The 13,328-nt window shown below is 37.0% G+C and overlaps 2 protein-coding genes across 3 annotated transcripts; one reads left to right on the forward strand and one right to left on the reverse strand.

The window, feature by feature from the left end:
- Positions 1-4,278: 4,278 nt before the first annotated feature.
- Positions 4,279-7,440, forward strand: LOC114721090 (ATP-dependent Clp protease proteolytic subunit-related protein 2, chloroplastic). Of its 2 annotated transcripts, none has more exons than XM_028906902.1 (9): positions 4,279-4,432; positions 4,516-4,562; positions 4,664-4,736; positions 5,276-5,396; positions 5,508-5,645; positions 5,741-5,857; positions 6,451-6,519; positions 6,624-6,719; positions 7,035-7,440. In XM_028906902.1, the coding sequence occupies exons 1-9, from the start codon at positions 4,377-4,379 to the stop codon at positions 7,170-7,172; spliced, it is 855 nt and encodes a 284-aa protein (XP_028762735.1). In that variant the 5' UTR covers positions 4,279-4,376; the 3' UTR covers positions 7,173-7,440. The 2 variants fall into 2 exon arrangements, with proteins under 2 accessions (XP_028762735.1, XP_028762736.1); XM_028906903.1 differs by having other exon boundaries at positions 4,281-4,432; positions 4,519-4,562.
- Positions 7,441-9,851: 2,411 nt separating this feature from the next.
- Positions 9,852-12,029, reverse strand: LOC114721094 (AT-hook motif nuclear-localized protein 1-like). The gene is made up of 4 exons (XM_028906908.1): positions 11,963-12,029; positions 11,162-11,294; positions 10,550-10,710; positions 9,852-10,451 (listed from the first exon to the last, which is right to left on the reverse strand). The coding sequence occupies exons 2-4, from the start codon at positions 11,283-11,285 to the stop codon at positions 10,158-10,160; spliced, it is 579 nt and encodes a 192-aa protein (XP_028762741.1). The 5' UTR covers positions 11,286-11,294; positions 11,963-12,029; the 3' UTR covers positions 9,852-10,157.
- Between the last annotated feature and the right edge of the window lie 1,299 nt (positions 12,030-13,328).

Below are 13,328 nucleotides of genomic sequence, written 5' to 3' on the forward strand. Positions count from 1 at the left end.
TCCGGTACCTTTAGCATATTCACTGCTGTTCATTCCAATTTAGTTTTCTCCCCTTCTCGGGACAAGTTCGAATTTTACATAAAATATATGGGCCCCGCAAAATGGGAGATTTCAATAAACAGGAGAGGATAGAATGTTCCATTGCTCCTCTATTCGTGTGTGCGCTCGAAAGGGCATATTTGGACGCTCAAAATTGAATTCACCAACTGATCATTCTTATAATTTAGTGGTTAGGTGTATGGTGCAGACGGTTCAATTCGTTATGCAACCCGAATAACATACAACTTTTTAAGTTCACATAATATAATAATGGGGAAGGATGCCTTGTTCTCAAGAACTTGGATTTAATTGTAGATGGCCATGTGGACTTTTAAATGTGACGAAATATTCTATGAACAATTTTGTCGTAGGAGTTGAAAGGATTTTTACGAGCTATATCAACTTAGAATCATGCATTAGGTTTAATGAAAAGTGTTAGTTCCTAATCTCAGCTAAAAAATATGTTCATTATTTAATTGTTTCTAATAAAAGAATACATGTACTTAATAAAAGAAGGGGAAAAAAAAGCTAAACGTTCTTCTAAGGAAGTTAGAGCGGGATCCATTGTACTACCTCCAGTTTTTAATATAAAATTTTGTTTGACTTTTATTTTGGTCCTAAATATAAGACTCTAATTTATTTTGTTTCTTATATTTATTCATTTTTTCTCAAGATAGTTCTTTTAATAGTGATAGTTCTAGCCAATAAGCTTAATTAGCATGAATATTTTAGAAAAGACAATACTTATTTATTATAAATAACTATCTTAATTTATTTTTTTAATCTACTCAAATTAGTTAACTAGTTTTTATATTTAGAACTGGAAGTAAGATAATTTATAGGCCCAGTCCACCAGAGGAGGTGACGCTCTGCCATAACCTCTTGTATTCAACATGGGCCGTTGCATAGCCCAAACAAATCGGCTTGCAATGCCAAATGACTTTTGCGTTATGCCCCGTTTGGTAGCAGGGAATTGAAGGCTGAGAAGTGGAAGTGGAAGCGGAACCCATATTTTAACTTGTTTGGTGTGACGGAACCCAGTTCCAGATGGAACTCACTTCCATCAAAATCGATGGAAGTGAGTTCCCTGCCTAACCCCATGGAACCGGCTTCCACCTCCAGTTCCATGAGTCATTTTCCTTCTCTACCCTTTGCTCTTTCTCCTTCCCTCCGCCAGCAATGATGGTCCTTTACAGCGATGGTGGCGAGGACGATGACTCCGGCGAGGACAACGGTATACAGCGACGACTCCGGTGATGACGACAGCCTTCATTCCCTGCAAAATCGCATCCTCTCTTCCAATTCCAGATCTGTCGCGAGTTCTTCCAGATCCAGATTTGTCGTGAGCTTTCGTCCTTCTGAGAAGTTGTCTTCACCGGAGTCGACGTCGTAGGTGGCATTCTTCATATTCAGCATAGAAGACGCGGATGGTGATGATTTCCGCCGAGTCAATGGGGCTGACGAAAAGCTTGGAGCCTTTAACGCAACCGGAGAATGTTTGGAGGCTGTCTTGGCAGGAGGAGTCAGTGGATTCATATTTCAAATCTGCCCTTTTTTAATGGTTATCTCTTTTAGCCATTTGATGGAAATTTCTAGTAATGAGGATGCTGTGATATGGAGAATGATGCAGAATCCAACAGAGAAGAAGGAGTATTTCGATTTTGAAGCTGGCAATTCTCCATGATTTTGCCGTTTTAATTTTGGTTATAAAAATTTTGCCATTTCGATTTGGACTTTTTGTTTCTTGCTTCCTTTTTATGGTGTCTGAGTTTTGGGTGATTAGACTATGCTATTTAGTTCTAGGAGACGGTGGCTTGAAAGCATGGTGGTGGATGGGTACTGGTCCGATGGCAAAGGGTGATGATGATGGGTGGAGTGAAGATAGCAATAAGGGTATTTTGGTCTTTTAACAGAAAAATTACATATATTCATTAAAATTTATATTCCACTTCCATCATCTTACCAAACACACTTTTGATCTCAGTTCCACTTCCACTTCTACCTCCACTTCCACTTCTATTTCCACTTCCACTTTCATCAAAAACTCTTCCATCATACCAAACGAGGCATTAGTTTTTTCTTCCGACCCTTCCCTGCTCGTCAGTGGGTTCCATGCTAGGAGGGACGCACTCAAAGTCAAGCATGCCATCCCTTGTTTCCAAAAAGTGACATAGAAGTATTATTCACCAAAAAAAAAAAAAGTGACATAGAAGTATGAAAAGGAGAGAATAGATACAAAATACAGAATTTGGTGTACTCTTATTACCGATCGCATCGTCTATTCATATGCATAACCTCACATATAAAAAATCCCATCCATTTAAATGACAAATACTACCTTCAGTTCTAATTATAAAAACTAATTAACTAATTTGAAGAGATAAAGAAAAGAAGTTGAGTTAGTTATTTGTCGTAAATAAGTGTTGTCTTTCTTAAAATATTATTGTTAATCAAGTATATTGGCTAGAACTACCATTGTTAGAAAGGCTATCTTAGAAAAAAATACATAAAGATTAGAGACAAAGTGGATTAGATTCTTATATTTAGGATCAAAATAAAAATCAAATGAGATTCTATATTAAAGACTGGGAGTAGTAGTAAATAATGAAAATCATGAATATGAGTGAGAAGATGAACTACAAGAATAACGGGAGTTATTTGACAAGTGATAAGTGTAGAGGGACGATGGACCATAGCAATTCCCTTCATTTTCATAACAACATTATACCTTTTCATTTTTTCAAATAAAAAATGTGGAAACCACGCGAAAAAAGAGTGACCAAGCAAGCCATCGGACATCAGTAATGTAGCCCCCGCTTTGCTACGTGCGAGTTATATTAGATTCTGATTATTTTCAAATAATATAAGAGAGTTTATTTTTGTCAGAAACATAAGATCATAATTTACTTTAGTTTTTAAATTTATATTTTTTTAAAAGTATTTTTATTGATTGTGCAAAGTCAAAATATTTTATTAAAGATAATTTTAATGCACATAATTATAAAAAAGCTTTTTTTTAAAAATCAATACATTTATTGTTAATAATTAAATTAATTGAATATTCACAAGTTAGTTTTCTATATATTAAGCCTCAAGTTGCTTTTTACCTTATTTATATCTATATTATAGACATAGATCATAGGTCGATCATACAATGTGATCATAGACTGCTATGTTGTTTCACCGTTCAATCCTAAAATGCCAATAACTGATCTTCCTCTTCCTTGCAGGAGGATTTCTTTTCAACGAAATCTATTTTCAATCAGACTGGTATAAAACGGTCCATTTTAAAATATACTATCTCCGGTCCTAGATACAATAACTAATTAACTAATTTGAGTAGATTAAGAAAATAAGTTAAGTTAATTATTTGTAATAAATATGTGTTGTTTTTTTTAAAATATCATTACTAATCAAATTTATTGGTTAGAACTGATATTATTAAAAGGATTATCTTGAAAAAAAATTGCATAAACATGAGAGATAAAGTTGATTAGGATTTTATATTTAAAATCAAAATAAAAGTCAAATGAAGTGCTATATTGAGGTCCGAAGGTAGTATTAAGAACCAGAGGTAATAATTAACAATTTATCATCGTTTTCCATTAAAAATATCAAATCATGCGATTTTTTTATTTAAATTATTCAGTAAATTATAAATTATATATTTAAATAATACAAAATATTTCCCATAAAATAGGAAAATTGCAAATAAAGACCTCCCAATATGTGAAATTACAATTTGGGACCCTTAATTTAAAAAATAGTAAATAAAGACCCGTCTTATATTGTAAATATGAAATCTTTGTGAAATGTCTCAAATGTCCCTAAACCAAATTGTAATTTGGTCTACTGAAGTTGTCATTCATTAAAGTGAATTTATCATTTTTCACAATCAACTTGTCATTTGGCATACTCTTAGCCAATTTACAATTTGGTTTACTGAAATTGTCATTCACTAAAATGAATCCGTCATTTCTCATATTTGTAATTTTTCCTGTAAAATAATAACAAACTAAACGCATGCTGTTAACATAAGATAGAAAATAACTAAGGCGAATGTTGAGTAACGATAAAGGAAGCAAGGTAAAAAAAAAAAAAAAAGATAGGGGGGTTGCCCCAAAAAAAAAAAAGAACCAGGATAAAGGTGGGGACGAGAACCCAAACGACATACGCGTTTTTGTGGCAGGACGGGTGATAGCGCATTCGTCGTTTTATTCCATCTCCACTTACGACGACGGCGATTTGGGCGCGACATTAGAGGCTTCCCTATCTTAGTTCTCTTACAGACTCTCCTCCCTGTTCTTCCGTTGTCGCTCTCCGCTTCTTTATTTTAAATGGCGGTTGCACCCTATACAGCTGCTTCCGCGCAACCGATTTCTGCTCCTCCGAGGTTATCTCCCCGTCTTTTATCTGCAGTGGTTTGTGGCAATTGGAATTGTTGTTCAATTAATGTTACCTGTTTGTTTTCTATAGCAGCTGCAGCACAAAACTCTATTCGGGATTGAAACTTCAATCCGCAGGTATGCTCGCTTCCGTTCCGTTATATTTGTTTTTGGTTCCTGTGTGGTTTCTAACCGTATCTAGCCTTGTTTATTGAATCCTGATTGTAATGTAACTGTAGGTCCTTTTGGAGCGGGGAAACCTAACTTGACCGCTGAGTTTTATGGAAAAGTTCACAAGAGTCTCCAGTGGCGGTAATCCTCTGGTCTGAGCTCCCCTCTTCCCCTTCTTTTCTATCTGATTATTAGGGGGCGACGCTGGTATGATGCTCTGATGGATTTCAGCTAAGCTTTGATTTTAGAAGGGAAAAAAAATTGATGTATGCTCTTCTCCACTCATTACCATACACCAGAAAGAAATAAATTAGATGGTTAGTGCCATAGAAGTGAATTCTTGCGTTTCACAGACTGCCACCTCTGGATAGGAGGGACAAATGTTTTCAGCTATCTTTCCTTTCTTTTGCATTGTAAACCTTGTCGGAAGCAACCGTGTCCTACTCCTAGTATGCTCACTTCAATGTGGTTGGCTGGTTGCTTTGCGATTATTTGGGCTACTGTGTTCTTGGTTCATTTTATTTCCCTGTATCCCTGGTTCTTATGAAATACTGTAAATGCAAAAGCATGGCACTTTCGATCCTTCATGGTTTTCCTTGCATGAGAGTTTTCTTCATGAATGTTGTGTATTGTATGAGTGTATAGACTAATGCTGGCAGCATAAATTTTCACGTTTCCAGGTCTGAAAACCACAGAGCAACAAGGGCGCGAATTCAGATGATGCCCATAGGGACCCCTAGAGTGCCCTACAGAACGCCTGGTGAGGGAACCTGGCAGTGGGTTGATCTGTGGAATGCCCTTGTAAGTTGTTAATGCGGACATCCAGTTTCCTCTATATCTCCCTAACCCTTTTGGAGTGTGAGTGCGCGTGTTTTCCCCCCCCTAAGAAAACCAGTGAATTCTTGTATGCAGTATCGTGAACGTGTTATCTTCATTGGAGAAGAAATAGATGAAGAATTCAGCAACCAGATACTGGCAACTATGCTATATCTTGATAGTGTAGATAATTCCAAGAAGCTTTATATGTACATTAATGGTCCTGGTGGAGATGTGAGTCTTCAGTGATTCAAGATTTTGTTTTTTGTTTTGTTTTTCTTTTTTTGTTATTTTTCAGTTACATCAGCTCAAATTGCAACTTATTGCAGCTTACGCCAAGCATGGCTATATATGACACCATGCAGAGCTTGCAAAGTCCTGTTGCCACCCATTGTGTTGGTTATGCCTATAATCTGGCAGCATTTCTTCTTGCCGCTGGGGAAAAGGTACAAAATTAAGATAGTTTTTGACCCTTAAATGTGACTTTCTATAGACTTGACTGTCATAGGAGGGGTTTATGTATCGAGATTCCCAAATCCCCACTTACAATGGACGCTGCTTGACCTTTATGGTTGTGCTACTTTACGGAAGAGTTTTTATCTTTTTCATTAATCTGTACCTGTACCAATCCTTTGACTGAGACATTAAATCAGAGTCTGTAACCAAAACAGAAGAAAGAAATCCCTTTCTCTGCTCCCATGGCTATGTGTGAGCTCTTGATGCTGCAGGATGTCTTTGAATAGGGATTTTGAAACCATTAATTTTACTTCCCTTGTGCAATTCCCCTTCGCCTCATTTTTTCCATTACTCATCCTCCCCTTGCAACAAACATAAAAGAGACATTAGTATGCTTTGAGTTGCTTTCCCGTTATTAATGTTAGTATTCTGATTCCTTGTTTTTTTTTTTTGGGGCCGAGTTCCTTTTGTGTTCTTGCATTCATTTTCATGTTTTTTCCTTTTGTTGAGGCTTTTGACCTCAATTGTTTTGAAAGACAACTGAAGGTCTAATATCCTTTCATAATGTTCCCACTGCTTTTAGGGCAACCGCTTTGCAATGCCTCTTTCAAGAATTGCTCTCCAGTCTCCAGCAGGATCTGCCCGGGGTCAGGTGAGACTGCCTTAACTCTGAGATCACTATTGTCATCATTCATCCGCTTTCACATCAATGACTGGGAATTTCTTGTTGAAGCTAACTGACACTCAATTTGCCAGGCTGATGACATCCGTAATGAAGCAAATGAGCTTCTTAGAATCAGAGATTACCTATTCAATGAGTTGGCCAGTAAAACAGGTCAGCCTGTTGAGAAGGTGAGTTTGCTCAATGAAAATCATGAGATAAACGAACTGAATGACTAACGTCATGATCAGGCTAGCCTCTCTCTGCCAAATTCATGACCGTTTTTGCCTTACCAACTTACGCACTGAACAAGAATGTAAAGTTCTATGGAAAAGCTTTTAGCATGCTTTGTCAATCTCTATTGGGTTTCTATGACTTATTTTTGTGGTTTATATCCTTCTAATGAGTGTCTCAATGTTGGTCTTTTGGGTGTCCATCTGATTATTCATGTATTTGAGAACGTTGGTTTTATTGGCTTGAAATCTAACGTTATTGCATCTACTCAGATAACCAAAGACCTGAGCAGGATGAAACGCTTCAATGCACAGGAGGCTCTTGAATATGGGCTTATTGATCGGATTGTCAGGCCGCCCCGCATCAAGGCTGATGCGCCCCGCAAGGATGCCGGAGCTGGCCTTGGATAGGAATTTGCGGCTTTCGTCATAGATTACTGAGAATATTGCTGAATCACAATTTCTCTAAGTTTTTTTTTTCCTTTCATCATTTCTGGAATGTGTATAATCTCTTATCAGTTACAGTTAGAACTTGCGGCCAGGAGAAACTAGGGGATTCTTAATCAATTGCGTGTTTTTAACTTTTTACGTTATTTTATTTCGGCCAAACAGTAACGTGCGAACAGTGATATGATGTTGTGATAAATAAAATGTTAGTTATGGGGTTTAGTCGGGGTAATTATGAGTGATGACCCTTAGCAACTGATGACGATAAATAGATGGATTATGGATTAAATGTAATAGGCTCTTGGTTAATAGAAATGCGACATTTCATGTCTCCTTGTTAAACCTATGTCCATTTCCTTTGGTGAAACAGGGACACCCTCCCTTGGTCAGAGCTCTCTACAAGCTGAGAACCAAAAAGGATTCTGAACAAGAGGGTTGGTTGACGTAACGGACGTATTATTACTGAAATTTTGGTGTCGAAGGGCTTACCTGACGAGGAAGCATCCTGGATGCCCCTGTTCCAATTTCAACAGAAATTTTCAAATTTTGTGATAAGAAACCCTCGAGGGCAAGGGTTTCATTTAGTGGGAGTACTGTTGGGTAATCATGTCATCATAAATGATGAAGTGGGGAGAATATTAGAAGATGACAGTTAATGCCTATAAATAGATGTGGTTACCTGCTTTGTATTTGCAGTTGCATTTGTCAGACTAATTTCTCTGCTTCTTTCTCGAGTCCTAATGTTCTTTCAATCGTCTCTCAATCAAGTTCCCTCTCGTTTGCTCTCTCATCTCTTTCTTTCTTCTCTCCGAGTTACAAACTTGCATCGGAGTCGTTGCAGAATCATGTTTCACTCCCTTTTCGCGGTCGACGTAAACCAATTAAATTAAGTCCGTGTTTGACTCCCAGACGGACTTTCTATTCCCTGAACCATCTAGATGTCTTTTGAAAATATGTTATTCGATGATGATAGTACTTCACATAATTGCATACTATTTTTTTAAACTTCCCATCACGGTAATAATAGATTAGATTGATTTTATTCTCAGTATAAGTAATGTTAAAGGCATTTAAATATTTCTAGTTTTAAAAGAATTACAGATTAATTGTTGAAAATGAAATTACTTTTGTTGTCAGAGTCTCAATTAATTATCGTTGGTGGAATTATAATCAAGACGTAGGAGTTAATATTTCTTTCAAATGACCATAAAAATGATGATTAGACTAAAGACTAAAAGACTAAGGTACTACAAATCACATGCGACTGATCAATATATTCTTAACGGCGGAAAATTAACCCTAATGTCCTCCGTCGTTGTCTTTCAGGTTCCTTTTCTCCGTTCTCATTGTTTTGGAACAACGAGTTTATAGAAAAAAAGATAGTCATGTTTCAACTATCTTCCCAAATGACTATAAGATTGTGCTGCTTCGCCCTGTCTTTCTTTCAGCAATGACTGTCCCTGGAATCGATAGAAACAAATCAAATTAGTATGGTTGTTTGAAGAGTGCCCAAGATTTTCCCCGAAAACTTAGTCATTCCGAGAGTGTTCTATAAATTAGTTGATATGAAACAGCTCCCCAAAACAATATTTTCCCCGATGAAACTACAAATACTCATTTTCCCTTGGGCCAATCTTGACTATACAAATACAGGAAAACAAAATAAAGAAACCAAAAAAAGGGGGAAATCATAGAGAGAGACAGAGAGACACAGAGTGACGAAGATGAGCAGCATGACTAAGCATCTATTGCATATATTTGGCATCGTCGCCTCAATTTCTGGAAGTTTGGAGTCAACGATACTAGTATCGGATATAGATTTGGTAAATCTAGAACGGGGGAGAAGATAAAAATAAGCTCTTTTTTTAAAAAAATTTCCAACTTTGGCATTTTAGTTATTTTCATCCAAATCATGGCTCTCGATTTTAGTATGTTATGCTGCCTTTCCTAATTCCTCCAGGATAATAATCCATTTGGATAATTAGTGCCTCAATCATCAACTCACTTAAGCTTTAAACTCCTTGCCAATTATCCCATTCACCTGAAGAAGCTCTGCGACCTCGCACGATTATGCCCACAATTGTTACAATTATATCGTATCTACCACCGAAAACGCCATCATGAGAGTAAACGATATTACCAAGTCGAGAATCGACATTATAATTATTGTTCATAATTATGGGCTAACAAGAGAAAGTTGTAATATGAGTGGTGTGAGCGTAGATCTTTTCACCTCATTTATATTAAATTTTATTTATGTCTCCAACTTCATATTATGTATTCACGTACTGAATTTAATAGTAGTGAGGAAGCAGCATCACTTCTGGAGAAGCCTCGTGCAGGGGTGCAAGCAGAACAAGCGGATAGACTTTAAAAGAAATGGAAAATCAAGAAATTGCGAAGAATTTCTGCTTCCGCTTTTTCAGAAACTTGCAGGCGAGATAAGCAGCCTGAGAAGTTGGTCGTCTTATCAAACGAATTTCGTATCATGTTTGATGCAGTTATAAGTGGCTGACCCTAACTGATAAGTGATAAGGTGGCACCTTGAAATGCCAAAACCTAACTTCACTGCATATTTCCATGTGCTCCCAAAACATCACTTTCAAGAGACATCCGACGATTGAGATCAGTGGAACCCATTGATGCTACTAAAAGCACAAAGAAACGCATTCACATAAAAGGAATGGTTTGGATTTCACAATCTATCACTCCCAAGAAACGTGACTCGAATACCTAACACGACAACACATTGGCTGCAGAGGCAGATCTAATCACCTAACTGAATTGTACAGGGAAAGGAAGCCTGTAAATGTCGGAAAACAACAAGGTGGTCCTAAGATACTGTCAATAAGCTTACAGTCACAATAAGCAATAGAAAAACAAACTCATCAATTAGGAGCTCCATTACAACGTCGTCAGCAACAAATATAGATGGCAGATGGGATGCAATTACCCTCCAGACAATGACACATTAATATCAGCTGGCTTATTATTATTATCATTATTACCATTAGTATTATTGTTGGTGTTGGCGTTGGTGGTGGTGTTATTCCGGTTATCTGCCGGAATTGTGGACCAATTTTCGCCGCGGAAGGAAGACGGAGAGGTGAGGAGAGGGACTGGATCAGTGACAGCTGACAAGGGAACAACAGCGGTTGGTATGGCTGTGGATATCACCTCAATTTTCTGTTTCTTTGGTTTCTGCTCATGCTGGTTTCCAGCCAGAAAGCTTCCTACCACTACCTGATACATATCAATCAGTTGGAAAAAGAAGATCATAAGTATCAGTAAATTTGTGATGACATACTTTTTCAAAGATGCAATCGAAAAAAACATAGTACCTGCACGGGACTTGCTGCTACTAAAAGACCTGCCACACCGCCACCTACAACACGACCATCTGGACTCGCCAAAGAAACGCTCATGCCGCCAGATCTGCTCCGTGTTCCCCCACTTTCACTTGGCATGAACGACCCAGACAACGACAGAATTTCAAAACGTCCCTGTACAAACAAAGACGGCGCTGGTTTTAGAAGGATAAAGATCATATAATAATGCGTTCATAAAAGATGAACAGATTGAAAGGTTACTGAAGGTTGAGGCAAAGATGATGAGTGTGGATCAAGCAGAACATTTTTTCTTTTTTTTTGCAAGGCTCTGAGGAAGAGTTACAAATCCAAAGATGACGACATGAAAAATAGTAGAGATACTATTAGCGGGAAAAAAATTTAGAGAAGAAATAGCTGCAGCAATCTCATATCATGAAAGCCTATCAGTGACAGCAGCAAAAGTAATCTCCACGTAAATGCTGATAATAACAATTATCTTAACAATTATAACAAGTCAAAGTAACATTCCTTATCCAATCATGGAGAATAAAGATGGTAATATCTTCTTCACTGAGTTAGAGAAGCTGATACTGTTAGAATAGTTGAGAAGAGAAATGCCACAACCCTCATAGGTCAATGTGCCCCCAGAAGAGTCAGGTTGACGAAGTGTGACACTTGATATGACACCATTTGCAGAAAGAATACATATAGCTCGAGGTCCTTGCTGAGAAAATGATATTATCTTCATAGTAACGTCCTAAGATAACCAAAAGAAGACTGCTTGTTATTATAAACATTTTTTCAGTTATAAAAGAAGGCAAGAGAATACTTTCTGTAATTGATCTCTTGTCTATCATGGTATGCATAGCTATCGCCGCATACATTGAAATAAATGCATGCAACATAGGACTGTTCACCTCCATAGAAAATGAAGCCGTCAAAGTGGCAACTGAGGAAAGATTCAAGGGGTTAAAATAATGGATGCTCTTGGGGCTTACATGGACATTATTACTCAAAGTTGTTTCTCTCACTACAGAATTGTTTTTATTTAATACTCCTCCGGTCCTTAATATAGGACCCAATTTTCGAGTTAGTTTTGGTCTTAAATATAAGACCTATTTTTCATATTTATCAATTTTCTCTAAATTACCCTATGGATATTCCTTCAACCATAATCAAATAGAGAGGGAGAGGGGTATTAAGAAAGATAATTATAGTGTTTTAGGAAAAATGTGTCACATTTCTTATAATTAACTAACTCACCTAACTTCTTTAATCTAATCAAATTAGTTAAATGGGTCTTACATTAAGGACCGGAGGAGTATGTGCCTATAATGTTTTGGTAATTACCTAATTATGAATCTATAAAACTACATAATCCAAACCAAAATTAATATTATAAACAATAACGTTTCTGCCACTTACCTCCCCAGCATTAACAGTGATTATGTGGGGTGTAAAATTAGCACCTACAGAGCATGCAACCCATTCACCTGAAAAGAAAAAACAAAAAGGAAAGAATTATAAATAATTAATCATAATACAAGAAATCCCTCATTTTTATCATATAGAGAATGTGAACATTTAGAACAGAATACAGGGCAGCCAGTTAAGAAAGTAGCCTCTAATAACAGGTAGAAATTGTCACAGCCAATCTCCTAAAACAAGTTTGTTATTAACTCACAAATTACAGCTCTGTTAAGTAAAACAACATACTTCCTGTACCAGGACTTGAACCAGAAATTGTTAAAAGAAAGAACATATATGCGCATAGAGGCTTTATAATATACATACATATATATATATATATACATATATATATATGCTTATATCTCTTGTATACAGCAGCCGCACATCAATTTTAGAACTGAAGTCTGAGGTCTTTTGGGTTAGAGAGTAGATTTTTCCTGTGGAAGCTTTTTACAGTTGTTATTTCAGACAAGTAGTTCGAGTCATAAATATCGGGGATGAGAAGCAGTGAATTATAGGCTCGCAAGAAACAGTGAGCGTTCTAATAATATATTTGTTGTGTGTGTGTGTGTAATGGTGTCCTGCAACTGAAAGAACCACCCGCAACTGTATCAGGAAACTAACTAACTAACAAGTACTAGGTGGAGGTGATGCGAGAGAGACCAAAAAGAGGAGCTGATGTCAGCTTGGACTTTGGACCTCTTGACACCAAAACACACATACTCCAGAAGTGTTGGATAATATCACTGTCCTCTATAAAAACAAACAATTCCAAAGAAAAGAACAACAAAAAGACCAGCCGGAAGCAAATAAAAAGCGGGAAGGAAAAAACAAAAAAGTTTTTATCTTGGCGGTGTCAACTGAAGGCATTATTATGTTCAGTTCAAATCTGTTCAAAAACAGTTGAAGATATTAGCAGGTAGCATCTATCTTCTATCACCATTCACCATAGCAATTTGGCTTCCAATAAAAGTTTTGAAGTGCCAAATCACAGCCGTAACAACAAGAAGATTCCCCCAATCATACCCACCACACCACAAAGCTAAGTTACTTTTCGGGACTACCACACGTACCAAAGACCTCAGTAAGGGCATCTAACCCAAAGGCCCCACATCCTCAACTCTCACAGTTCAACCTTCACGCCCTATCCTACTTAAAACTCATCCATTTCTTCGACAGAATTGAACCAGGAAAAATAAAATAAATAGTTGGGATACCAAAAATATATTTGTACCGAGTTATAGTATAGTTACAGTACTCAAATGTGAACATTAAGAAAGAGAAAAAAAAGAAAAGAGTGATGTTTTCATTTACCTAAATT

The sequence above is a fragment of the Neltuma alba genome, unplaced genomic scaffold, assembly GCF_004799145.2.
Source record: "Neltuma alba isolate B1F8T4 unplaced genomic scaffold, ASM479914v2 tig00012010_pilon, whole genome shotgun sequence".
Lineage (NCBI taxonomy): Eukaryota > Viridiplantae > Streptophyta > Magnoliopsida > Fabales > Fabaceae > Neltuma > Neltuma alba.

Coding starts and splice junctions, on each gene's coding strand:
- LOC114721090 (XM_028906902.1), top strand. CDS start 4,377: ATGGCGGTTGCACCCTATACAGCTGCTTCCGCGCAACCGATTTCTGCT. Junction 5,646..5,740: donor TTAATGGTCCTGGTGGAGAT/GTGAGTCTTCAG, acceptor AACTTATTGCAG/CTTACGCCAAGCATGGCTAT. Junction 5,858..6,450: donor TTCTTGCCGCTGGGGAAAAG/GTACAAAATTAA, acceptor CACTGCTTTTAG/GGCAACCGCTTTGCAATGCC.
- LOC114721094 (XM_028906908.1), bottom strand. CDS start 11,285: ATGAAGATAATATCATTTTCTCAGCAAGGACCTCGAGCTATATGTATT. Junction 10,711..11,161: donor GGGCACATTGACCTATGAGG/GTTGTGGCATTT, acceptor TGTTTGTACAGG/GACGTTTTGAAATTCTGTCG. Junction 10,452..10,549: donor TAGCAGCAAGTCCCGTGCAG/GTACTATGTTTT, acceptor GATATGTATCAG/GTAGTGGTAGGAAGCTTTCT.